Raw genomic sequence first — 27630 nt, 5'->3', positions numbered from 1 at the left:
GGGAAACACATGACCCAGTGAAAGCAGGAGGCTGCCAGGGTTACTAATCTGGTCTCCAGATCAACATGTGAAGCAATTTGTCAAGTTAAGTGAGAGAGTGGGGGGGGGCTCTTTTTTTTTCTCTTCTTTTTTTCTTTTGGCTGCAAAGTGTTGCAATGGACAAAAATATCGAGGAGTGAATACATTAAGTAAAAGCTGCACAAAGTAGGTCTTATTTGTGCGATTCTGGCCAAATTGGAACCCTGGTCCTCAGCCCTTTCAATAAATGTAACCTTTAAACCAATTATCTAAACACTTAAAACACGTGATCACGATTACAGGGCATCAGGAAATGCAGTTCATATACTGTCCGTGTTCTGGATTCTTATAAGCAATGATTCATTTAACCCGAATTATTCATTTCAACTCATCTTTGAACTCAATTTGTTGGTCCAGACAAATTCCATGCTTAAAGAAGCCGCCCATACATAATTAACACAAGTCGTCTGAATTTAGCATTTAGCATTTTGGTCTTGTTATTAATTAATGTATAACTCACTTTATGGATTTGGCTTATTGTAAACAAGATGCAAGTTGTTCTCTCAGTGCCTTGAGGAAGTTATGCAGCAAAGAAAACTGCAAAGAAGAGACAAGCTCAGCTCTGCCCATCAGGCCTGAATGTGTCCTGATGGTTACCTAAGTGAAAAAGAATGAGAGGTGGGATAGAAATTGCTGCCAAGAGAAAGCTTTTGATACGTCTCACCTTTATCAGAAAAATAGGATCACTAAACACAGTCAGTGAGATCAAAGCCGGCCGAGTTTCAACGGGGCGTCAAGGATTAACTGTGTATTTTCTCAGAGATTTATCCAGAGCTGAAACTAAAATTCACTCTCCTGATGGGCCTGGACTCCATGTAGGAGGTCAAACTTAGCTTAACATCAGACACGTTATGCACCACGACGCCCTGCTCTTATCCCGGAGAGCTCTAACACACTCTCTTCACTGCTGGGGTATGAAAGCTATGCGAGTGGAAGCCAGCGTTTGGCATCACACTGACAGATGATGCAAAGCAGGTTGGTCCAGATCCTCAGCCAGAATTTGTGAGAAACAAGTCCATATGAAAGAAAAATGAGGTTAGATAACAACGGCTCCTGATTAAACTTATAGAAGTGAAGTGTGGATATTTACTCCTTTAGATTTAGCCTTGTACTTACTTTTCTTGTCAGAACACATAAATATAACTCACCACTCCATCTACACAACACGATAAACATATGACAGGTCTTACACATTGTCACGAAAATTTGCCAACTAATAAAAGAAATAAATAAAAAGGTTTGAATCCCCTGTTATTGAAATCACATTGCAAATGCAACAATAGTTCCCCCTTTGATTAGTACAAGGGCTCTTTCATCAAATAATAAAAATTATATTAGTGCACAAATGAACATCCCCATATTTAAAAATGAAATGAATTTAAATTTGCACTTGACAGAGGGCCACTTAAAGTGACAATAGTGAAGCCAAAGTGAGCCGTTACACCACAGTCTCGTATCTGTCCACCAGGTGGCGCATAATAAAGTCAATCTTATCTTTACTGTACTATGGATCTGGAACAACCTAACAAAAAAAGGCAAACAAGTTAATACACTTAAACAGCCTGAGGCAGCTACTGTGGATCATAAGCTAGAGGGGAAACAGTTTCCTTTTCAATCTCAGTGCGTTTTGTTCATTTTTCTTGTTTGGGGTTTTTGTTTTCCTGATATTTCCTCTGCAAGCAAAAGGCCAAAGTGTGCAACAACAACGTTACCGCGAACACATTCTTTCAACAAGTACAGACGGGCACATGAAACCCAGAGTCAAAGCAAAAAACCCACATGCTGATGTTTGCGGGAAGTCGTGAGGACGAGAATTGTTGAAACAGGTCGCTGATCATTTTGACGGAATGATGTCTGAGCATTACGTTTATGACATGTTAGGGGAGCACTCTTGTAATTATGAAGCATGAAGATCTCGCACAGATGTTAATTTGAACCCCGCACACATGTCAGTGAACGACTTGGCCCACGGAGATATTCAGGATGAAATAATTACACCTCTAAGTGTTTCCTTCACGGGCAGAGTAGGACAGTTTCACCGAGGTCTTATCTCTGTCTACATTTCTCTGCATCTGCCAACAAACTATTGATGAATGAACTATTGTCCATTTGTTTTCTTTAGCTCGGTGTATTTGTAATAGAGCTTCCTGCAGGTTATCCATCAAAGTCTATGGAGTTAGCTGCGGAGATAATCACACAGTCGAACAGGGGAAGGGTGGATTCTGGCTCCGTACAGAAGCTAGGAGAGTGGGTCCGGTCAAGGGTCAAAAGGTCAGGAGGTGAGTGCCCGGCCAAACCTTTGCTCTAATTTCTGCTGTCAGAAAACGACCAAATAGGACAGAGGAGGGCGAGTATTGCTAACAGATGCTTTTATGAGCCTCCTTGATTACAGTTCACTGTAAACCACACTGATGTGCTTTCCACAACAAAAGGTCATGTGCAATAGAATTAGTTTTACAATAAGTACAAATTTTTTGTTACTTACACACACACCTCTAATACAAGTGTTCATGTTTTGGTTTCGGATTAGATTTTTAATAAATCTGTAATGATTACATCAAACCCTAATACTTACTAATTGGTTATCTACCATTATATATATAGACTATATATAATGATCGGCCACAAGATTAATACAACCTGGGGCCCTGAAAGATTTATGTCATAAAGATTCATTACTACTGGGTGTAGGCACAGAAATATGTGATTGCGTTCTTTAGGGCCGATTTATAAAGACCCACACACATCAATCTACTTTATAAATCTGGATACTTTTGCCTGTGCACAGGCCTCATTTTAACTCCCTTATCCATGTTGGAACTTCTTACCGCAAAACATCAAAGGTGACGACTGACTTCAGTGCACTGCAGAATACTGATGAAAACGGACTTATGCCACAATTCACCGCGTCAGAAGGGGAACGTGAAGTGCACACCCCACCAACAGCAGCAATATGAACATATAGGCTTATTTACACTGTGTGCCGTTGGTTGTGCCGTTTTAAAAGGTTTAAAGAAAAGGGGGACAAGCAATGACTAAGGAAAAGTGAGACTCATTTTGTGACTGTGTGCGGCGCTGGCAGGCCTTAAGGGAGGAGACACAGAAAGCCGACGGGGGAGGAGCAGAGCTCAAGAGCAGTTTGGGCAGATCCGTAAACATCACACACTCCTCACCACCCACACATTCAAACACTACAAATACCCTTAGTGTACAGAGTTTGGTCTTGGACCAGATGCAGCTACTTACTGTTGTGTGGAAGGGCGGATGAGGCATGTGAGGGCATTTGTTACGGAAAGAAAGTTGGTTTGTGTTTGTGTGCCTACAGTGGTGCGTGGGTAGGTGAATATATCAGCTAATTTAGTAGAGTAGAGCAGAGCAGACATCCACTATCATCCATCTCTCTAATCCTGCTGGTCTGTTATCACACATGTTTACTACCGTTTCCATTCATGGCACATTCACTTCTTTATCAAAGTGCAGGTGTTTACTACTGTTGTCAGGGAGCAATTGTGGAGCAGATTCTTCCGAATGCAGGCGAAACAGAGACAGGTGAGAGACACTGAAAGCCTGCGGAGGACTGTCTGTAAGCCTGAAAAGTAGTGAACAACAACCCACCGTCTTCCACTACCACTGAACAAAGAGTTATTTTTGTGCTCATACATCTGTGGGCCATTTTGTGTTTCCCAGAATCATTTTACAAATCCACTAATGTGCTGTTGTGTAATGTTGTCGTGACATGAACACATAATGATTCCCCTGGGAGTCTGGAAATTGTTCCAGTTGTACCCAAAAAAAGTTCCACAGATTTACAGGAACTGACCTTAGAAAGCTTACTGGGGTAAAAATTAGAGGTGAATTTGCATTTGCAAATTCTGACAAAAGGTTGGCGACATATTGTGCTTTTCCCACTTCATATTACCAACTCGACTTTTTTTTTTTTTTTTGCTTTTGCACTGGGCAAAGTTATGCATCACCTTTGTTGAAGTTCCGAGTGAGGTGAGGCAATGCTTAAAAGGGGAATTGAAAACTGTGCAGGCTACCGATTGGCCTGCATCCACAGTCATCCCATCATGTAAACCAAACTCCGACAAAGTCCTTGATGTGAAGAATGTCACCCCTGCATGTCGGCAGCTGCATACAGCATCAGTGTCGCCGTGGCAACCGGGCGGTGCTAGATTTACAGTGAAAAACAACAATGCACCTGGTACCAAAGGTGACTGAAGTTGAGCTGGTTCTATGCAGTGGGAACAGGACTATATGATAACTTGTAAAAGAGTTGGGGAGCTACATTAACTAACCAGCTAACCACTGAGATGTAGCTGCTCTGTACACGGCATTAGCACGTTAGCTCGATCGGTTAACCAGCACGAGTCAACTGCACTTCAGCGAGCAAATCTAATCAATAAAGCATTTCCACTGAAATTCATTTTAATCTGAAATTAAGAATCTGTAGCTGTGGAGTTTCAAAAAGTGCCAATGGAAGCCATCGAAGCAACTTTGAGGTACTGTATAAATGCTGGCGTGACAATCAAGACGGTCTAATTTGCTCAGCTCTGGATTTTTGGATTAGCTCTTAATTAGAGAGGTTCTGAAAAAGTGCACCGCTAAGCTATGAGCGTGCTAATGAAATGCGAGAAGGTAATCAGGTAGTTTTGCTCTGCGTCAAGCAGGAAAGACACGATACCAATCATCCAACCAAAAAAAAAACCCAAACACTTAAGAATTCTTTTGATGTGATGCTGACTTGGCGTGATTGTAAGAACCTCTTTAAATCTTTATGGGAGCACTGAGGGGAAAGGCCCTCTTTATTATCACAGTCCTTTCCTCTACCCTTCCCCTGTACCCCTCTGCAAAAGTGAACCAAAACCAGCCTGGATCCTCACAGAAAGAGAGAGAGAGACGTGAGCGAGCGTTTAAAAAAAGAACTAGCAGTCCGGTTTAAGACCATACAAGGCAGCCTCACATTCCTGCCTCAGACATTTACAGGCTCTTAAACGCTGCTCCCGGTGCTTGCCAAAACACTGGGAAGGCATTTTTATCTAGCTACAGTGCAGGGGCCATTTATTTATTTTTCAACTATATGGAGAGAGTTATGGGAGCGTGATGAGTGGATGTAAAAGGTTGATGGGCGGCATACGAGTGGGGATAACACGAAGTCAAACAGCTGTATGGGAGTATAAGTCTAGAATGAGAAGTTTCCTCTTACTGTTTGCATTCACATTTTTCCAAAGCAGAAGGGATTCAGACTTGATTGGGTTTACGAGCGCACTTTGATGGCCTGGTTTCACAATACACTGGATGATTCCTGAAAACTTTGGTACTCGCCACTTTTAAAACCTGCCTGCATTTCCGGGGAAAACGGAGCCTGTTCCTTTGGCCTTGCTTGGTGAACATTGAGTGGAACAGTGGTATTTTACATCCAGAATCCTCCCACTTCTTTAATGATGCCAAAAAGCACTGTAAAAAAAACACAACTCCTTATGTAAAGACATAGACAAGTATTTATGTATGTAACTCTTGTATTATCCAACTATGTTGTTCAAAAATGTACATTTGTGCTTGACAGAGCAATGGAGCTGACAGGTCGTGTACTTCGACTCTTTAACAGTGTGTGCATTTCTAATGAGATTACATTAGTTCTGTAGCTAGCAATTACTTGAAAAGCAGTAAGTGTGTTTTTGTGCAGGCTTTTCCCCACTCAGGGTTCACCCACACAGCTGTTTTCACTTACTTTAGCTAATTAGACCCCGTCTTAGGGCTGTGGTGGTGTTTGCTGAGGGATGTCTCCATCCCCCTCCTGTTGCACCTGACAAGACAAGACAAGACAAGACAAGACAAGGTTGTGTACTTGCCAGCACAGGACTGGCCTACTTTAGCTTGAGCAGAGGTCACCATAGCCTGTTTACCTAATTCAAGCCACAGCGTGTTGCCCGGCTAGTTTGGCAATTTGGGCTGAGAGCCATAATGAAGTGTGTGTGTCAACAAGTCTAAGTGGTGCTTTGTTGAGTTGGGTCCATGACACCAACAAGGTCCAACAGTGTGAGCCTGCTATCTCAGTACATACACAATAAAAGTGAATCATCTGAGAATCTGACTTAGAGCCTCAAAGCAAAACTTATTAGGTTTTATTGTTGCAATAAGTAGGAAACAATAAAATTATTACTACTATTACTATAACTGTTGTCCCAGAAAAATATCTGACTGGTCAGTGAAGTCAGTGAAGGTTGTTGACCGTGAGATTTCCACAGGACAATTTAGATCTCGGCTTGCAGGCTGGATGATGCAGTAAGAGATAAGTACGCTATTGTGCAGACTTCCCACAGTTAGAATGACCAGATTTAGTTTATTATAGGCTGCAAAAAGTCTAAATTCTGAATTTGATTCCTGCTCGTAGCTCGAGTAAACATCTTCTTAGATACTTAAGTGCATTGTGTGCATGCTGAAAGTGCTTTACAAGTGAATTAGGAGCATTGTCTGGATTTGGCTCTTTCGTGAGAGAATGTAAGTTTAACTTCTTCGTTACAATCACTCCTCTGTTCCCCAACTAGGCTCCACATTGAAAATGCACTAATTGTAGAAACTTCGGAAATATCTTAAAAAGCTGCACTTTACAAGGGTTATAGGTTTCCAGCGGCTGTTCACTTAGAGCAAACGGTTTGCCTGGACTGAGCCAAAATTAATGTTATGTGGGGGGGAAAAAAAAAAGAACTTGCCTCAAAATTATTTGTTCTCTGAATGCGTATGCAATACTGAATCCAATAACATTTTTACAAGGACATTTAGCATTTGCTCAAATGGGTGAACCCCATGTGGCTTTTCATAGGAGAGATATGAATCCCCACAATGAAACATTTCTGCCTCGATGCCTAATGGAGGGTTATCATGTCATTTCATGCTACAACTACAAGAGTGGAGCACTGATAACTTTTGAGACAATTCCGCTGCAGCTTTTTCCAGCCTTCAGCATTGCAAAGAGCACGAGTGCGGTTGACAATGACAGGAAAAGGAAACTTGTAACGAGAAGGTTGGCAGTAACCGCTACATCAGTGGTCGGGACAACACAGAACTATCATTTGCACATGTGCACACAGGGCCGTTCTTGACAGCATAAAACATATGGATGAGATAAATATGCTGAGAATGTCACAATTAGAAATGAATTTATCGGGAGCAAATTTCCCCGAATAACAGGTTGCAAAGCATTTTGCAAACAGTAACTAGGAGACACAAAAGCTTGCACAATGTACGGCTCCAGAATTTACAGAACCGTGCAGGGCGAGCAGTGCCACTAATTTCCAACATCACTGCAGGATTGGTTTCCAGCTCTCTGTGCGACGCTTGGAAAGAGGAAAACCCACCTACAACTGGCGGCAGTGATACCCGGCTCTTATTGTGAAGTTGGCAGGCAACAAGCAGAGACCGGGAAGGTTTAAACACACAAAAGTACAAAATACAAACTTTAGCACAACAGTAGGTTTAACATTAAAACAAACATGTTGTGTCTGAGATCCTCAATGAGTTTTTTTTTTTTTTTTTTTTTTTTGCCAAATTTAGGTTTTTCTTTAATGCTGACCAACTGCTACAAGTTCCTAAACATAAACATAAAAAAAGCAAGTACTGCAAGATTGTTTTGCATTGTAATGGAAAACAATGTACGGTTCCATATCCACAAAATGTAACTTTCCATTGAATGAATATATCCTCGTTATGTTAACAGAAAATCCAGAGGGCAATTACAAACAGGCTGCAGTTACACAGCTAAAAGTGTTATTCGTTGGACAAGGTCGCATTCTCATTAATACTCAGTAATCACAGTACCGTAAATGACATTTTGACTTGACCTTAGCATCATAATAGGTGACACCATCTCTGGCTCTAACTTCATTGACATCTTGAGCTGCTTTCTGGCCTCACCACTCCTCAGCCTAAATGCCAGGACCAATCCAACCATTAGTCTTCATTGGATTTTGAGAAAATGACCTTTCCCCACCCGAGCATAGAGCAGGTTACATGCACTGGCCTCTCAGCTGCATTATATTTACTTAATTCAAGCCACGGCGTGTTGCCCGGCTAGTTTGGCAATTTGGGCTGAGAGCCAGACCTGTACAATTTCCAAACCACCATCATTGTCCTGTTAATTCAATCAGTAGCCACAGACACAGCTTTCGTCTTACCCACCACACACGGTGCCACCATGAAGTGTGTGTGTGTGTCAACAGGTGGACGCCCACACCATTCACACACACCTTTCTTCTTTCCCATAGTCATTCAGTGAAACCACTCACACCGTCAGCCATGTTTTCCCGGCTCACTTTAGCCCATTTATAACTTTCCATTGGTTCTCAGAAGTTTTGAATTTCCGAGTTCCCAGTTTGAAATTTCTACTGGGACCACGGCAGCCCTGAGAGAGATTGAAGAAAATCGAGAAAACACATGCAAACAGACAAAACACGAGCAAATAATTGAAAAAACAAGGCGCAGCATTAAGAAACATAACTCACAATATCAGCTACAAATGTGTGTGTGTTCCCAGAACACACACAGGATGAATCCCCTTCAGCCATAGAGGAAAAGGACTTTGGCTGAACAGGTTATGGTCATCTGGTCATCTGTGAAGATGAAGCTGTGTTAAACGTTTGCTCAGCAGGTGCTTCCACGTTGTCTGGCCGGAGTTTGGAAACCATCAAAGCCTTCCTACATGTATTAAGAGCTTCTTTAGTGAAACGGCGAAACCCTAATGGACAAAACACATGTCCAGAGGAAAGAGGGACGTCTGCTGGCTACATCAAAACTTACCCAGTGACTGTGGCCTATGGGACTTGACCACTAATTTAACCTTTGAAACCTCACGTCTTCATCTGATACAGTATGAATAATGTCTCTCTGAACTATGAATAGCTTCCATTTGCATCCGAATTTTGCCCAGCAGATGAACACAGATACAGATCATACCATCACACTGGACTGGACTGAAATGTGGACATGATCCATGTAGCAACAGGTATCTATCAGGTACGAACGAAACCAGCAGAAGTGAAAGCTTCTGCTTAGCCAGACACCACTCAAGACAAGAGTCAACCAGAGGCACCAATGCACATGCTGCGTCTGAATGTAGCACTGAACATGACTGATCCTGTTTGCTGAATCATAGCCTGTAATACCAGGCCTCCTCCATCATGGCATTCCAGAAAAAAATGAATCGCAATGTTGAAACTTTCCTGCAGAGACATCAGCCACAGCAGGTTTCTCAACACCAGCTCCAGATTTATGGATCAAAAAAAGTCTTCTTATTGAGAAGAAAGTGTAAAAGTGCACTAATCTATGGAGGAGGGTGTTATATCCTGTGTATGAGCCTCCCCCAGTTATTGCTCCTCCGTTTCTCTCATACTTTCCTAACAGCGTTGATCCGGGATGAACTCCAGGTGTCTATCTATAGCCCTGGGTGAGACTGTGTGTAAGGGACAGGTGGGATACTCAATCACACGAACCCCCCGAAATTAGGTTTGAAATAGCATATATCTCACATTTGTGTCACTCGGTGTTATTTGTTTTCAGATGTGGAATGAGCTCATTTTCACCCTTGTGGCCATTAGGGGAATGACGCCAAAAGCAACTGCTGAGGTCACCAAATAATCAAGTACCTGTGAGTTTACAAGAGGAAAGATATAAACTCCTTCTCTGCTTCCCAGTGTAAACAGTTTTCAGCGTGTCGGTTTTGAGTGCACTGTGTAGTGGATATAAATTTACACACTCAACGTTCGCACACTGCTACAAAAAAGTGCACACACTTTACGGTGAACTGTATAGTGAGTAGAAGGTTATTTTGAACACAGTCTGAACTTTGGGGGAAACTGTAATTGTCTAAACCCTCATTTTATTGTTGAGCAAAGTCTCATTATGGCTTGGTTTCTTTTGTTTTTGCCTCTAGGTGATGACACATTATTTTATATAAATTGAAAGCAACTTTACCAACTTTAAAAGCCATAATACTGGTTGTTCTCTTCTTTTACCACAGGAGATTTTGTTTTATCATAAACCTTTTCAACCCCATGCTATCAAAAAAGCCACCGTGGAAAAAATGAGTGCGTGTGTCTTGCATTCCAAGGCCTTGGTGAGACTTTTTGTTTTTGCCCTTTTCTAATGATCTTCACAGACATTTCATTAATTTCATTCATGGCCGTCGTCCTTATCATTCATTAATTCGTTAAAACATGCTTTAGAAATGTGCTGTTGCATCCAGATTCAAGAACTACCCCCGGACACACAAGCTTGTGATCAAGAGATCTACATTGAATTTAAGAGTCTTAAATACAACCTGCGTATTTGTTACACGACAAAAGACAGAGCAAGATTATATTTTAAAAAGGTTTGTGCCCCAACGAAATGATGAAACTGGTGATGAACAGTGGGCTGATTGTGTTGCAATCCAAGCTTGAATCCATAAAAAAAATAAAAAATCAAAAAAAGCCTTCTGCTTTCTGTGGTGTCTCCACACCGACATACTCTGGCTTAAGGCTGTGGAAAAAGACAAGTCAAAATCCCAAATAACACAAAATCTCATCTTGATCCTTATCTTTGTGTGACTCTGACTCACTGTTTACACACTGGATACAGTGTGTGTGTGTGTGTGTGTGTGGATGCTGCCCTCATTTCTCTCAGAGTACAAGCTCTGATTAGGATTTATGACACACACATTTCATCGCTACAGATTGCAATATGTTTAGGCAACAACCCCAGTAAACTGTCTCCATGTCATTATGTTGCCACACCTGCAATATCGTAGGTGCATTTTGATGCAAGTACAGTACGTCTCTGTGGAAATGCATTCAAGAGTGTTAGACACTAGAAAGGAAACACACATTTTCAAGGATGCACGATTTGCAATAGCAAAGGACTTAATATAGTATATTTGGTGAGGCAGTGGTGGTGGAGTGGTTAGTGATGAAAATCCTGGGCCTCCTGTGGCCTTTCTGTGTGCAGTTGTGCACGTTCTCCCTGTGCTTGTGTGTGTTTCCTTCCACAGTCCAAAGACATGCGCGTTAGATTAATCGGTGAATCTAAATTGCCCGTACAGTTGAATGTGAGTGTGAATGACTGTCTGTCTGTGTGTCTCTATGTGTCAGCCCTGAGACGGACTGGAGACCTGTGCAGGGTGGACCTCACCTCTCGCCCAATGACAGCTGGGATAGATTCCAGTCCCCCACAACCCTCAACCGGACAATTGGTTAAATATAATGGATGAATATTTGGTGATGCCTATTTTGAAAGATATTAAGGATGTGGTGAAGTCATACTACCACAGCCACATGGTGGTTCTCTCTCCCTCTCTCTGCACCAAAAAGTTATCAGTTCTTTCATATATGTAGTAAAGTGGAATCCTCCATGTTTACCATACAACATTTATTGTGGTGACACTCTGACGGGGAGGAAGGCGAGTGACATCGCTCGTCTATTATCCAGGCCTGTCAATAGCGTGATGCACATGAGCGTCATCCAGCTCCCACTGCACAATCTGAAACATTCCTCTTCATTTGGCCTCGATGAGAAACCACTCATCACTTCGACGTCTCAGAGCCATTTCTCAATCAGCGAGCAGTAATGAGTTCCACACCACACACAGAAAGCAAAAGTACGGGGATGGTCATGAGCGATGGAGTCACAGCAACTTCCAAGTAAATGCGATGCAAAGTTTAGAGCTAAATAATTCACAATGCAAATTCCCGCGTTAAACTGCAGGAGAATGCAAATGATCAAGTCGCACGCAAATTCAAACAGACACACAATTTTAACACAAGATCTCACCTCACTGTGTTCCATGTACAGGAGAGATGAGATAATGCTTTTGTTCCTAGAGCAACCCTGTGAGTTCAAAGAGGTGACGTTAGGAATTTCTGATGCAGAGGGGTTATAAACTGGGTTTTTCCTGAAGCTGGACGGGCAACTTGGTCACATCAGGTATCTGGTAGGATTGTGGTTGAAAGACGGGAAACGGCAGCACAGCTTTGGGCTAACTGCCATTGAGGACAATGGAGGCCGTCAGAGACGGCGCTTCCTTCAGTTGTGCGGCTTCCACTTAGTGAATGAAAGCACAAGCCCCTCAGAGGTGGTTTTTCCATCCTGGCTGAGCTGCTACAAGGTTCTCATCTGATATGTAAGAGAGGGCAACCTAGGTCCTACGGGAGTCAAAGGACGTCGAATGCAACAGGAGTTTCTGCTCGATCCACACTGGGCCTGAAAACTAGTGTAAAAGTCAATAGAAGTAAAAGTTAAAAAAAAAAAAAAAAAACAAAACACAACACACACTCACACACAAGCTTTAAAGTGCTGTTTAATCCATACCAGAGGGAACACGTGACACAAAAAACACAAAGATTTACCCCCGAAACACGGCTTTGTGTCAAACAATTTACAGAACTTTTCCTCAATTCATCAAATTTTTGGTGCGGTGGCCAAGTGCCATGTTTACATTCATCACGGGGCAGCGTGGGTAAGTTGAAAACGAAGTAACGTCCACGTGTTGACTTCTCCGGCAAATTACAGTAATTGCAGGGGGAGTTGACATTTGTTCAGCTTCTTCCACTCTTTTACACTAGATCCATGTTTTAATAGTAATTATTTATTAACTTAAGTCCCATTAAGCACTGAATCGAAAATCGAATTTCATCTCATACAGTAGCAGGATGTTTGTGAAGATTACAGTTATGTTGAGACTTCACTGGCCACGTTTTTAATGAATTCCACAGCATTTCCTGAAAATACAGTTTTGCCGTTTTGAATCGAACTAATACAGTGTTTGAATACAGTGTTTTTGTTCATTAAATAAAAGCTAATGCAAACTGAATTCCTGGCAGCCACCTACACCTTTGTGCACTTATCACCAATAATACACAAGGTGCCGCATTAGAAACACTTTTTACACCGGATGCCCTTCCTGACAGAACCCTCCCCGATTTCTACCGGGCTTGGGACCAGCACTGGACGGCTGGGGATGAGGATGGGCTGTAGGGGGTTCGGTGTCCTGCCCAGGGACACTTCGACACGTGGTCGGGAAGCAAGAGGCGCCCACTCCACCCACTGAGACACTGCTGCCCCCATTTGAACAGCACCAATACTAATCAACAAATACAGGTTTGACTTTTGGCCATTACAAAACTAATCTCATCAGTAAAAAGGATGATTGCTTGCTTTCAATTCAGAGGAAGAGACGGACAGTAGACGTTAGGGAGTGATTCTGTTTGAGAAAGATTAATTAATACTGTTGTCTTTCACAGACGGAAAAGAATTAAGAGCTTAGGCAGTGTACATCTCTATATTAGTGGTGTCAGGCACTGTACTTTGTGTTACTACAACAGCAGCTGCACCGGGTTTTTTTTTTCTTCCCTCCTCTGGTTCCAGTCTTAGCTGAACCCGTCCTGGTTTCAAAAGTGGTTGTGGAGAAGCTGGAGGCTGTTGTCATGGCCGCCTAAGCCATGGTTTTCTTCCTGCACTCCACGGAGCAAAAGAGGAAGCCCTGCACTGCCATGAATCGCTGGCCCATCAGGCACTTGGAGCAGCCGGAGCACTTGAAGCACTGCGGCTCGGCGTGCCAGTGGTGCTCGCCGTAGGAAACCCGCTGGGCCTCGGGCTCCACCACGGCCTGGCAGGCTGAGCATTTCTGGGATGAGGGAGGAAAATAATAATAATAATGTCACGTGGTTTTTGTTTGTCTGGATGTTTCTACCAATCGTTTTCATATTGTTAATGAAACTCTTCACTACAACACAGGAGAAATTTGCAAATGTGTTTGACTGGTTTTGAAATCTAAAAGTTAAAAACACATACAAGTTAAACACATAAAAAAAAAAAAAAACGATAGAAACCGTTAAATCAAAGTGTTCATCGGCTAACTTGGTAGCACAGTAGACTCCCTACCTTTTCAAGTGAAGGCAACTATGACGTTACATAAAAACAGTGGCTTTCTAGGGGATTACGTTGGATAAACCACATAAACACATGCTGAGTGCTTCACATTCTTGGCTACGGGTGGTCACAGTTCACTTACAGTGGTTCTCTTGTGTCAGTTTTACTCTAAGGTCTGTTGTTAAACCTGTGCGAGGCACTTTTAAGCCAAACCATGTGACCTGTCGTGCCCTGAGGGTCTAAGATTTATATCTAATATCATTTGTATTTAATATCTAACACTTATAACATTTTATTTAAAAGTAGTTATGGAATAATATTTATTTTTAGTAGGGTTTTAAGCTTTAGCGAGGAATGTGCGCATTCACTAATCTTAACTCTGCTTTGAATAGAATCGTTCACCAAGCAAAACAATTTCAACTATTAAAATAATAATGGAAAAAAGCAGAAGCTCAAAGAAAGAGCATCGGCCTCACCACAGCGTAGTTCTTCATGTAGCAGGGCTTGCAGACAGGCTTTTCATTCTCCATGACATACGTCTCCCCGGCAAGTATGCAGTCACAGTCAAAACAGCAGAAGTGCTTCAAATGCCAGTTCTGGCCCTCGGCCTGAGTGTACTCGTTACTGAAGATCAGCTGTGAATAGAACGGGCATCAAACGGTGCAACCAAATGCAGATATGGAGAAACACTGTCACCAATCACGCGGAAGATTTGTGCAATCACAAATTAGATGAAATCAATTTGTTGCAACAAGGCCACAATAAAAGTATCGAATCCCCTCTCACCTCGTCGCAGCCTCCACATCGCGGCTTCTCGCTGTCTCCGTAGTGGCGACCGCAGAACAACTTGCCTTTCTTCCAGAAGTAAATCATGTCCACCAGAAGTTCGTTACAGGTGACGCACACGAAGCACGCCGGATGCCACAATTTGTCGTAGCCGGCCCGCTCGGCATAGACGGCCGGTTCACCCAGACGCATTGGCTGGTGGCAGTGATGGCAAGACTTGGAGAGAGAGAGAAGAAGAAGAGGTGGTTGGCATCACAGTGGACTTGTGATTTCCTGTCCTTCCATTTCAGTTTTGTTGCTTTTGAATTTATAATAGCCTAGTTTGTATCCCAGCCCTATGCTCCACCACTCAGCCACCAGGCCCCCATTTATTATCTAATAATCTAAGAGTTTTTGAATCAATCATTTATTTGTCCAAAAATGAAAAATGCTCTCAGTAAGTTTCCAGAGCTCAAGGGGACAATATGTTGTCACAGGTATAGATGAGTGCCCTCAGCTGCATCCTGTTCCAAAAACATATCTTTCATCCACTTTTGTGAGAACAAAGAATTTTCAGTAGGTTTACACAAAGGGCAATATCCTGGTCTTTGGGTCCTTTCAAAGTCAAGTGGTGCCTCCTTTGACCAGACAAAATGGCCATTTCATACAAAAACATTGGAGCCTTTTTGCCTTAGATCACAGCAGTCTTTGAACAGCAGAGAACGGAGGCGGTGGAGAAGTTTGGCCAAAAGTGGAATTAAGAGGGAGGATGAAGCCGAGAGAGCGACAATAAGAATTAAGAAACAGTAAAAGACGAAATAACAAGAAGTTTGTAAAATGCATTGAGAGAAGACAGGAACGTGGAGAAAACACAGCAAAACTACAGCGAACAAAAACGCTTTTTTTGATGCTTGATAACTTATATTATCACTGCGGCTACTTCGACATAACCACAAGTGTATTTCTTTTTAATATCAGAAAACATGAGACATAGAAATAAAAATCAGGGATAAGACCCAACACAGCACGAAATAACTAACTGCACACTGTGACGATGAGATCTTAAATACAACAAAGCTTTAGCTGTGACTCATGACCTACTGTGAGCTATAATTAAATCATCGTACATCATTCAGAGAGATGGTGGAGTCACAGTTGGAGTAACAGCTCCATCTAGTGTCCTCTTTAGGAGTAATACCACAATACTGTTGCCTGCTGCAACAACAGCAACAGTCATCATGACTAAGATGCTGTAATATCCAAGTCCAACAAAGAACCTCTTATATTCTGCCTACGCTGAAGTACAGTGAAACCAGAGGGGAACCACTTGCTGTCTGCTGTTACAGGAGCCTGAGCGATTGTTAGGCCACTTGAGGGAAAGTACACTTTAGCTGTTCCACCCTGCTAGGAAATATGTTTGTAATTAAAGCAGGAATCATTTTCTTCACTCCTTTAAAAGTAAAAAGAAATAAAAATCATAAAATTAAATTAGCAAAAGACCACACAATTTTAATAAGTTCTTTAAATTATCTATTAAATGTATCCCTGTGATAAAAAAATTCTGATTCATAAGTGAATATAAATGTCTTACAAAGTTCTGTGGGAGTCCAGCTTGAGGAGCTCCAGGGAGGCCCATGGCTCCAGCAGTGGAAGCAGTACCCATGGCTCCTCCAACACCCCCGATACCAGCGGACGGACCAGTACCAGGGCCTGAAAGTGGTCCAGTAGCTCCACTGCTGCCCGATCCAGGACCAATATCAGCACCGACTCCAGCCGTAGCCATCGGAACAGAACCAGCTCCAGCCCCAGCAACTCCAACTCCTGGTCTAAGCCCAGCCCCTCCAGCACCAGCACTGGACCCAGCACCAACCCCAGGTCCATACCCTGTCCCTCCTGTACCGGGTGAAACTCCAGCCCCAACACCACTGGCACCACCCTGCCCACCGGCACGAACCAGAGCCATCTCTTCAGGCAGCATAACATCTCCAACTCCCAGGGCCTCATCCTTGTACTTGCGGACGAACTGCTGCATTTGCTTGACCTCGGCAGGGCTCAGCTCATGGCACTTGGAGGGGTCCTGATCGTGCTCAGGCAGCTGCCGGGCCATCTGCTGCCGTCTGTAAGCAGCTCCCTCTGAACCGGTGACTGGACGCTTCTCTGGTGGGAGCAACTCAATGTAACGTGCTGCCTGGAAGTCAGAAGAAAATGGAGAAGAAACTGTTTAGCTCAGATGAGATAAAGAGAACTGTGTGGAGGACAGTGATAATAGGGACCAATCAGAAAGTGACTGAAGGAAAACAAGTAAAACATGGGTCCTACAGATCCAGTACCAGACTAAACAAAAAGCGATGGAGACGTTTGGCCATTTCCTTCAAAAGGAAAAGTCTCAGTGCTTTGCACATCCACTTTTTGATCATACAGTACGTGTTTCTAAAAATGCCATATGAAGATACCTGACCTACCTACCTAAAAACCTTAAGTTACATGTGTGGATTTAACAGAAATTGTGAGTTCACAGTTCTGCCGGAGGAAAATGCAAAAAAGTGTAGATACAAGTTACCAGGATATAAATATATGTGTAGTGTAAAGTAAAAAGAAAACTTTTAAGTTCAAAAGTTTTGTTCTGAACAATTGTCTAAAACTTAAACATATGTGTTCAATAAGGTAAAACTGGCAAAACAATTCATCACATGCACAAAACTGGAAAAAGTGAATGGTTTGCATTTTATTAATGAATGACATAAATAATGATCTAAATCATCGTCAGTGATTGTTTGAACACTTACCAGATACCTATTGGCTACTGGTGGTGCCCACTCATAGGTGACGGACTTCATTGGCACCTCTTTGGGGACTGACACCACATTAGCTGATGTGGTACTGACAGCAACTGGCACTTTGTTAGCCCTGACAGCCGTGACAGTGGCTGGTACAGACTGAGGCTGAGGGTGAGACTGAGGCTGAGGCTGGGCCTGGCTCTGAGTCTGGCCTCTGGTAGGTGCTGAACCTGCAGAGGGTGAAGCAGGCTGCACAGAACCAGCTGTGGCAGATGGGGGAATCGCCGTGGACGACACACTGGGTGGAACTACGTGAGCAGTGGCCAAGCTCGGTAAAGTGATGGTCTCCATGTTGCCCTGGTAGCCGGGGATGCCATCTCTCTTCAGCTTGGCGATGAGGCCGGTGTATTTAGTGTCCTCGAACAGTTTGCCTACCTTTTTATTCTCCTCTGAATCCATGGACACATCGTGCTCTTGGAGGCCACATTTACAGTTTCTGCAGATTTTTCTACAGTGAAAAAGAGAAGACAGGTTGGATTATTCTAGTATACTTATGTTTTTTGAGAATGACAGAGGAAATGATGCTCTGATTGTACGTATAGTGTAAATAGTCTTGTGCTTTAGTATGTGAATTCTTGTGAAGTAATTAATAAACTGCCCAGATAAATAAAAAAGATAAAATAAATGAGCTCATGCAAAGCCACCACTTATTTCTGTCTTTTCATTTCTGTCCAGAGTTGAATTAGATTTTCACCAAGATCTCGTATTGATGATTGGAGAGTCAGACCACTGCACTGCAAGTCTTCTCCAGCAAATTCTAAAGATTCCTAATTGGGTTAAGGCGGGAAATGCTTGTGTGAAAATGATGTCTCATGCTCCCTGGACCATTCGAGATCATCTTTTTGAAATGTGCCCCTGCCATCAGGGAAGGAAAACAACCTGATAATGGAAAGTTCAGGTAGTCATCAGTTAGGGGTGAATAACTTGTTGCCAGCTGGGCCATATTAATCACGGCAGTAATTATGCAATGGAAGCTATCTTCTAAGTTAAATCCAGGTGGTGACTTTTTGTTGGCCTGTCGGTGTATTTGGCTGGAGTTCAAAAAAAAAAAAAAAAAAAAAAGGCAAGTTTAGCGGCACATTTCATACACAATGAAGTTCAAAGTTTAAATGGTTAAAACAAATAAGAAAACTAACAAAAAATGAAACCAACTAAAAAAAGAAGCAAGTAGAGGTAAAAGCTCAGTGGGTAATGCAAACATCTTCACATGCCTCAACACAACTTGCTTCATATTTGTAGAGTAACTAATGTCATTTATGATTGGTAGGCATGCTTCAGCGTCTCCAAGAACACAAGTGTGATGAGGTAAAGTAAGAGCAATGGAAACAAGCATCAGTGATGCAAGACGTCAGGCTCCATATATGTACTACAATAGTGATATAACCACTTTGGAAAGACTGATCATTTCATCTTTGGTAAAAAAAAAAAAAAATGGGGGAAAACACCTGGATGCATGAAGTGCCTGTAAGACATTTCTCAAGTTGAAGGACCCAACTTTATTCATTCTCCACTAACTGAAAACTGAAGACTAATTCTTTCATTAAAATGACATTTTATATGTGCAAAGAATACGCGCAAGATAAAGTCAAACACTGCAGATCACTATTGGGATCATGTTAACTTAGGCCACTGTCTGTAACTATTACAACATTCCTGACTGAGTGTGAGACGATTAAGGGCTTTGTGCTGGTGCCGTGTCGGCCATGAGGACACCTGGTTTTGTCTTCAGGACGACTAGCCAAGTGTGCATAATTGTCCAGACAGAACAGTAATTAATGAGTCACTGGTGGAAATAGTTGCGGTTAATTTGTTAAATTAGGGCTTCAGCTCCAGACCTCAGTAGCAATCAGATCTCAAGTCACATTCTGTGGACTCACGCTGTTCTAATATTTCCAAAGGGACGGGGGACGCTGTGCTCAAAGACAAACGTGGAGGGCAGCTGTATTCAGTAACAGCATGCAGCTATTAGGCCAATGTCGCCTGCTGCCATGAAAGCAGCCTGGGTCCATGATTTTTTTTTTTTTTTTTTTACTTTCATTATTGGTGGAAGGCTGGACAATACATGAAAATTCACACAGAGTTGCTAAATATCTTTAGCTGAGGGTTCAGTGCTTTGCTGAAGAGAAACGTTTGAGTTAATGGTGACTGAAATTCGACTCAACCAGACACAGAATGTCCGAGGATTGAAGCTGGACATCCGCTGTGAAATCAGTTTCTCTGTATACGCACCTCCAGAAGTGCAGTTCGAAGCCTTCACACTTGTCCTTGCATTTCAAACACGCCGCTCCTGCGCCAAACTCGTGGCCGAGAGTCATCTGTTAACAGAGCAAAAGGGGGAGATTACGAGTGCTTTCAGAGGCTCCTTTTGGCTCTCGACACACAGAAAAGAAATGACTGACTTTGAATGACTTTAACATGACATCATGTTGCTTTCACTTTGCACATGTCTAGCTGCTTTACTGAAATGCCAGAAGAATATCATCATATCTGGCTGAGGACTCTCCTTAACATCCGCTGCATCCTTTTCACATCCTTCAGTGCCAAACAATGCTCATCTCCACAGCTTTTGACCATATACGGTGGTCTATTCGGTGATGCTGAAAGTCTCGTGGGAACCCGCAGGCACCCCCATTGTCAAGAGACACCCGCTACTCAGGAATGCGAACGATGACAGCCGTTATTAACGGCTGAGGCGAGATGCCAATATTTCAGCTTTCATCACATCCAGAGTTGTTAGATTTTACTCACCTGGGACCCACTGAAGAGCACAAGATGACGTTGTTTCGCACTATGATTTATGATAATGATAATAAAAGTGGTAGGACCTATGTAGGCAGCCATAATAATAAGAAAGATTTTCAAACTGGTCTGGAAAATAAAAAGCAATAGAAAAACAATTACTTTTATTCAGTAAATCTTTGCAATGTTTCTTTGTTTTTATTAGTTTTATTCCCCAAAATAATTCTGTTGGCTGTCTCTTTTAACATGTTATGCTGGGTTTAGGTTAGGAATATATAAAAGACATGCTATAGAAATAAACGTGCTTGTCTATTCATCTAAAGATGGAAGCACATTGAAAGAAATTAACATTCTTAAACATGGTGCTAAAAATCACTACAGTCAGTTTGTCAGGTAGGTTGCCAGTAAGTCCAAAACAAAATTCCTACAGTAAAATTCTGCTTTCATAAAGCTTAAAATGTTTTGCGATAATGAGCATTTAATAATGTGATAATACTGGAGGCTGCAATTGACGATGCCGTTGAATTGTGCTGCAGTATAGAGACTGTGTTTCAATTTCTTTACATCATAGCTGATGATAGATGATTCTCTTTTAGCAAGGTGAACTAGTGAGGTTATATTCCTCATTTTCAGCTTCACAGTCTCTATTCTAGTCAGCTTTAGATTCTTGTAACAAAATGTTTTGGTCAGCGGCATAAAAGCTACTGTGGTCGTGGTTCAGTAGTATGGAAAACATCTGTATCATCAGAACATCTGTAGTGCAGCAAAATGGAAAATTGACAGGATTTTAGGCAAAACAAGGTAGAGGGTGACTACTTGAGAAGTCCAAATATTTACGTCAGACATAGTGTGTGTGTGTGTGTGTGTGTGTGTGTGTGTGTGTGTGTGTGTGTGTGTGTGTGTGTGTGTGTGTGTGTGTGTGTGTGACCAAGCCTGCAAGGTGATTAATTTTGGTGATAACACTTTGTTCGACACAGATGACTCATGGTCACGATGAGTCAATAACAGGCCTGAGCTGAGCTTCAGGCCAGTGGCAGCTAGTCACTGTAGTTTCAGCTCATCACCTTCTCACACAGAACCTAGTCCCTAAAACATCCAGAAGAATCCAAAACACACAGAGCTAAATGAAACTGGGTGCATTAGAACTTCGTATACAAAATTTAAGAAGCACTTTTCTGCCTTTCACTGTAGCGGCTTGGTTTCATTTTACAATACTTTAATATTACACAGGCTCCTCTAACCAAACTTCCTTCTTCTTCTGAACAATCTGGGTGGGGTGACCGTGTCACATATCTAAGTAACAGCCTTCGTTCAGCCTCCTTGCTGCTGTTCTGGAGACTGCTTAGCTTTTTGATATTTGCTATATCTAATATGTCAGTGGCTTGACTGTTTTCCAGTATGCATCAAAAAAATCTCTAATGCATTTGAGTAAACAGAAATCTGAGTGGGATTAGTTCACTCACACAGCGGTGCAATTTTCGCCTATATGGCAGCTTCAACGGGAAACTTACTCAGAGAAAGACCACCAGAAAGAACCTCAATTTAAACAACTTGCAGTGATTATGATTTCCCAGCACTGTGTGCCCAAAGTCACAACTTATTACCTGAGCTGTCTTGTTGGAGGACTGTGAGAGCTTAATGCTTTTTTTTTTTGTTTTTTTTTTTTAAATAAAAGAAAAAAAGGGGGGCAATTACTGTTTCACACCTATCAAAGCAGCTTCTCACTCTGCAGCCTCTAGCAGCTGCAGCAGACTTATCTCCTCCAGGGATTTAAAGCAGATGTCAGACTGGAGCCGTCTGGGTCATGCAGCTGCTCAGACCCACTTTAACAGCTTAAAGTAAATATACTGTAAATGTGCCTTAATGGAGCTGACACATCCCACAATCCAACAGAAAATAGATCTGTACCCGCTGCAGGAAGATGCCCCCCAACACATAACTGTTCGCTGTAATTTACTTCACTTTGGAAGACAGTATGTTTGAGGTCGAGTGTAACTGTAATTTTAGCTGCATGTAAGGAAACATTTGGCAGTTTTGGTTAAATCGTGTTGGTTGACAACAGCCAAAGTGATGACAAACTTAGGTTGCAGCCTATTGGCTGCTTGATGCAGCAGCATCACTTCACACTTATCCATGTCCCTGTCCTCTGTGGCACCCAGCTACCTGCAGCTCCCAGGATTTAGAGATCAGTGTGTCGACAGCACAGATTACTAACAACGCCTGCAGTGCAAACGGCCTCGGTAAAGATTCTCCTGGGCCAGTAAAAGAAACTTTTCGACAACCAATTCGCTGTTTCACTCCAACTTACATGCATTTCCTGCAGGTTCCAGACTCAGCTGTGTCCAACTTTGGCCTATGCAAACTTTACAGGGATTTTAAAAAGCAATTTTCCAACACCACAACTGTGACTGTTCATGACAAAAAAATAAATAAATATAAAATAAAGAGAAACAAAAAGTCCACTGAATATCCTGCACCAAATAACAATTTAGGTATTCTTTAACGTGATGCCCATCAGAAAACACCGGTTAAAGTCACAGTAGATAACAGTTGCTTCACCCTTATGAGGTCGAATTCAATAAATATATTACAGCTGAATCCTTTAGAAGTACTGATGAGAGTATTTCTACATCTCCAGCTGTGTAATTCAAACAGAAACATTTCCTCTTACGTTAATTAGTACATTTTTACAACTGTGTTGCATAGACTACTAAAGAATCATCGTTTAAAAAAAAAAAAACATGTGGTTAATTGTTTTAACTTTCAAACGCTTTTGCTGGGATGAGATGAGAAAGATGAGAAACTCAAAGGGAAGTGACCTAAAGAAACAACAGTCCAAGTTTGTCTTTTAAAACCAAGTGACGTGTGTTAATGCAGAAATTATATTTAATTCATCTGGATTGAAGGGGGGAAAAATATTGCAATTCCCATTTTTATTTGATTTCAATAATATAAACGAGACAACGGAGAAGCAAAAGTGACTACAAAACACTTTGGAAACGATTTGGGTTTTTTTGCGGGGACTTTTCTCGCCACCTACACCTTTCCAGGGCGTTCCCGGGTCAGTCCGACTCTTCCACGGAAAAGGAAAACTTACCTTCTTCACTTCCTTCTCTATCTCCATTTTTGTCGTGTCGCGTCGGTCCGGACGAAGCGAAAATCGAGTTTCCCCCTGACACCGCTGTCAAAAAGTAAAAAGCCACAGAGAACGGAGCACGGAGAGGAAACACGAGCCGGTTCTCTCTGCTTTTTGCAACACAAAAAAAAAAAAAAAAAAAAAAAAAAAAAGTCCTGCTCCCTGTGAGGGTAGAGTGCACCGGAACCGGCTGTTTCCGGTTAATGATTTCAGAATAAAACGGTTCTCAAACTCTGCCAACCAACTCATCTCATCGGAATTAATTAGGTTGTCAAGTGAGATCCGAAAAAACACGCTGCACAAGTTCGATCCACTGGAAGACTAAAGCTGAAGTAGAACAAGACTTTGTTACAGTGCCAAAAAACTAATATATATATATTTTTAATTTAAACTACATGTATATAAATTAAAGTGTTGCAAAACAGGTGAAAGCCAGAAACAACTGCCAGTTTGATCCCCCAAATAACATGAACAACGTTTCAGCACACAATTTTGAAATATGGGTTTCATATTCATAAACTCGGTTGTAGTGATAATATGGAGGAAATATTTTGTTGCAGTATGTTTACCTTTTATTGTGAAAGCAAATGCTTTACTTCCGGAAAACATCGCGACTTCTTTTCGACTTAACTCCACTTTCACTCTGGAGGTCCCGAACACTTTTCATTGACGAAAAAGAGGGGCACTTCCGCCTTGATAGATTCCCAGCTCGACCAATAGGAAAAGATAAAGAGGCCACTACAGCGTAGAAAAACCAATCAGAGACAAGCGGGGCGTGTTCCTGTCATAACAAAGGATGTTATAGTAGCTTCAACCTGCTGTAGATCTGATTGTACATTTCCTGCTTTTTCTTACAAAGAGTTTACTTGTTACTGTCTTAATCTTGATGTTTTTAGTCATTTTTAAGAATGACATGTTAAAGATAGGAAATGTGTCAATATGATACAAACGAAAACATACAACATCAAAAAGCAGAATATCCCCTGCTACACACTGAAATCCTAAAACACACACGGATACAACCACAAAACACAGTTTTTCTGTGTTTGGTTTTTGAAAGGAGTCGCTGTTTTGTGGTTTGTGAAACGCCCATCAAGCACATGAAGTGTTGCCTCAGTGGCAGGAAACTATGGCGGTTAGTAGCTTCCTCTGTGACCGGCCTTTTCAAAGGAAACCCTGACAGCGTCACCGTTCAGAGGGTGTCATCTGTCAGACACCAGGCTTTGATGAGTGTGTGCACTTTTCTGTCAGCTACAGCGCCTCACTGTGAAGTCAGACCTATTCCCTCTGGCATGCACCTCTGCAATAAAAATGTTAATGTTTAGTCTATAAAATCTCAGACAGATGTTTTCCTCCTCTTCCAGAGATGTCGTCATCTCTGCAAAACCCCAAACAGGTGAACCTTTTGACAATCATGTAACACAGGACAATATGTCAGTAGAGGGGACAGATGTGTTTACATCAGGTAAGTTAATGTGCAAACAATTCCCTAAAAAAGGAAATTGTTTATTGGAAATTGTTTATTAAAGTACAAGTACCTCAAAATTGTGTTCAAGTACAGAACTTGAGTGAATGTAATTTTCCTAAAATTAGGTGGTAGGTTACAATGTCACAGTGAACAACAATGTGACGCCTAAAAGCAAATCTAAGATCAATAAGTCTGTCTGCGACACTTGGTGTGGACGTGCTGCCGACACTGCATTTTCTTCACTTTACCTCAGGAAGCTTCAAGAGGAAGAGACAGACAAAAAATCAATTTTACACATTTATTTTTATTTTGGTGCAACCATTCTACTAGCTCACAGGCTGTGCTGTCTGTGGACATATAACATGGGCATTTATACTACAAGGAAGTAACATGGATATTTATCAACTCATATGATCATACTAGCATTAGACGCCAAACTAAATAAAACATGTTTTATTGTAGCCAACATGTTCAAGATTCAAAGTGTTTATTGTCATGTGCACAGACAGAAAGCATGTTTCCCTGCACAATGAAATTCTTACTTTGCCGTCCACACTAAATGTCATACAGCAAAGTAAAATAAAAATAGAAAGAAAAATAGAAATAAAATAAAAGAAAAATAAAATTTAAAATAAGAGCAAGAAAATAAGAACAATAAGGCAATAAAGTGAGGTAGAGCAGTTCTGAAAAAATGAATGTGCAAATGCAAAATGTGATTCAATGTAAACAGTTATGTCCATGGTTGCAAACTCCTGTCAGATGTTTAGGAGTCTGATGGCAGAGGGGAAGAAAGAGTTCTTCAGTCTTGAAGTTCTGCATTTCATACTTCTGTACCTCCGTCCTGAGGGTAGAAGTGTGAACAGTCCATGCTGGGGTTGGGAGGGGTCTTTGAGGATGGAAGCAGCTCTCCTGTGGACTCTGCGGTTGTAGATGCTCTGCAGAGAGGCCAGTGGAGTCCTGGTGATCTTCTGCGCAGTCTTCACCACTCTCTGCAGGAGTTTGGTCCATGGCAGTAGTGCTGCCGTACCACACAGTTGGTCAGGACACTCTCGATGACGCAGCTGTAGAAGTTGCTGAGGATCTTAGGCGACACGCCAAACTTCCTCAGACTCCTCAGAAAATACAGCCGCTGTCTGGCCTTCTCGACCAGCTGCGTGACGTGAGGTGTCCAAGTGAGGTCTTCAGTGATGTGGACACCCAGGTATTTAAAGCTGCTCACCCTCTCCACTTCAAGCTCTCAGATGAACAGTGGCTGATGATGCGTGTTCTCCTCTCCTTTCTCATGTCCACTATCATCTCCTTCGTCTTGTCCGTGTTGAGGGTGAGGTTGTTGTCTCCACACCATGACACCAGACTGGGCACCTCCCTCCTGTAGGCTGCCTCGTCACCGCCAGCGATGCGTCCTATCACTGCGGTGTCGTCCACGAACTTCGGGATGTTTTTCCTACTGTGAAAATTCATGAAGAATAAACCGAGTTAATTAAATGATCTACCTACAGTATGTGGTAGAGAGTAAGACAAGCATAAAAGAACAAAAAAAAGGATGTTAGTGCGGTTTAGGTCTGACAGCAGTCAGCCTCCAGTCCCCAATTTCGACTCTAGACTGTAGGTGGCCCACTTGTCCACATCTGACGACTGACCACGTTCCACTCAAGACTTCCCACACCAGATGCAGTGATCATTTTCATAAACAGCTTAATGTTTATACAGCATAATGTTGGACTATGACCCCAAACCTTATCTGCTACCGATTTGAACTTGTCTTGTTCTTCATCTGTCTTGCCTCTTGAACCCTAACCGCCCCCCCCGCCCTTTTTTTTAAGGGACAGTGCATGTTAATGAACATTTCCCTTGAATGGAAACAATACAATTTAACAACTATAAAGCATATTCATATACTCACAGCCATATGTCCATAAACATCCATCGGCATCTATACATGTATACATAAACACACAGACACACATGCACATCATACATCATCCAAATTACACCGCAGCAATATGTACACAATACAACCTATGATAACAAAATGCATTGCAACATAGTGACAAGTGTATAGTGATTCAATTCATACACACATCACACACAATACAACAATGTGTACAGTGCCTTGAAAAAGTATTAATACCCCTTGAACTTTTTCCATTTTGTCACGTTACAACCACAAATTTTATGTCACAGACCAACACAAAGTGACACCTAATTGTGAAGTGAAAGGAAAATGATAAATGGTTTTCAAAATCTTTTACAAAAATGTATTTTAAAAGTGTGGCGTGCCCCCTTTACTCTGATAACACCAACTAAAATCCAGTGGAACCAAATGTCTTCAGAAGTCACCTAATTAGTAAATGGACTCCACCTGTGTGTAAGTTAATCTCAGTATAAATACAGTTGTTCTGTGAAGCCCTCAGAGGTTTGTTAGAGAATATTAGTGAACACAAAGCACCACGAAGCACCATGAAGTCCAAGGAACACACCAGGGATAAAGTTGTGGAGACGTTCAAAGCAGGGTTAGGTTATAAAAAAACATCCCAAGCTTTGACCATCTTATAGAGCACTGTACATTCTATCACCTAAAAATGGAAAGAGTGTGGTACAACTGAAAAACCTACCGAGACATGTCCATCCAGGCCTGGCGAGGACAGCCTTAATCAGAGAAGTAGCTAAGAGGCCCATGGTAACTCTGCAGGAGCTGCAGAGATCCA

General features: G+C 42.0%; 1 protein-coding gene across 1 annotated transcript; it reads right to left on the bottom strand.

Annotated features, from left to right (window-relative positions):
• Nucleotides 1-12388: 12388 nt before the first annotated feature.
• On the bottom strand, nucleotides 12389-23581 carry tes (testis derived transcript (3 LIM domains)). Its single transcript, XM_067493493.1, has 7 exons — nucleotides 23416-23581; nucleotides 19809-19894; nucleotides 17529-18027; nucleotides 16334-16930; nucleotides 14764-14979; nucleotides 14454-14612; nucleotides 12389-13732 (listed from the first exon to the last, which is right to left on the bottom strand). The coding sequence occupies exons 1-7, from the start codon at nucleotides 23440-23442 to the stop codon at nucleotides 13541-13543; spliced, it is 1776 nt and encodes a 591-aa protein (XP_067349594.1). The 5' UTR covers nucleotides 23443-23581; the 3' UTR covers nucleotides 12389-13540.
• Between the last annotated feature and the right edge of the window lie 4049 nt (nucleotides 23582-27630).

The sequence above is a fragment of the Channa argus genome, chromosome 23 (genome assembly GCF_033026475.1).
Source record: "Channa argus isolate prfri chromosome 23, Channa argus male v1.0, whole genome shotgun sequence".
In the NCBI taxonomy this organism is placed as follows: Eukaryota; Metazoa; Chordata; class Actinopteri; order Anabantiformes; family Channidae; genus Channa; species Channa argus.
This window is presented reverse-complemented; position numbering and strand designations above follow the sequence as displayed.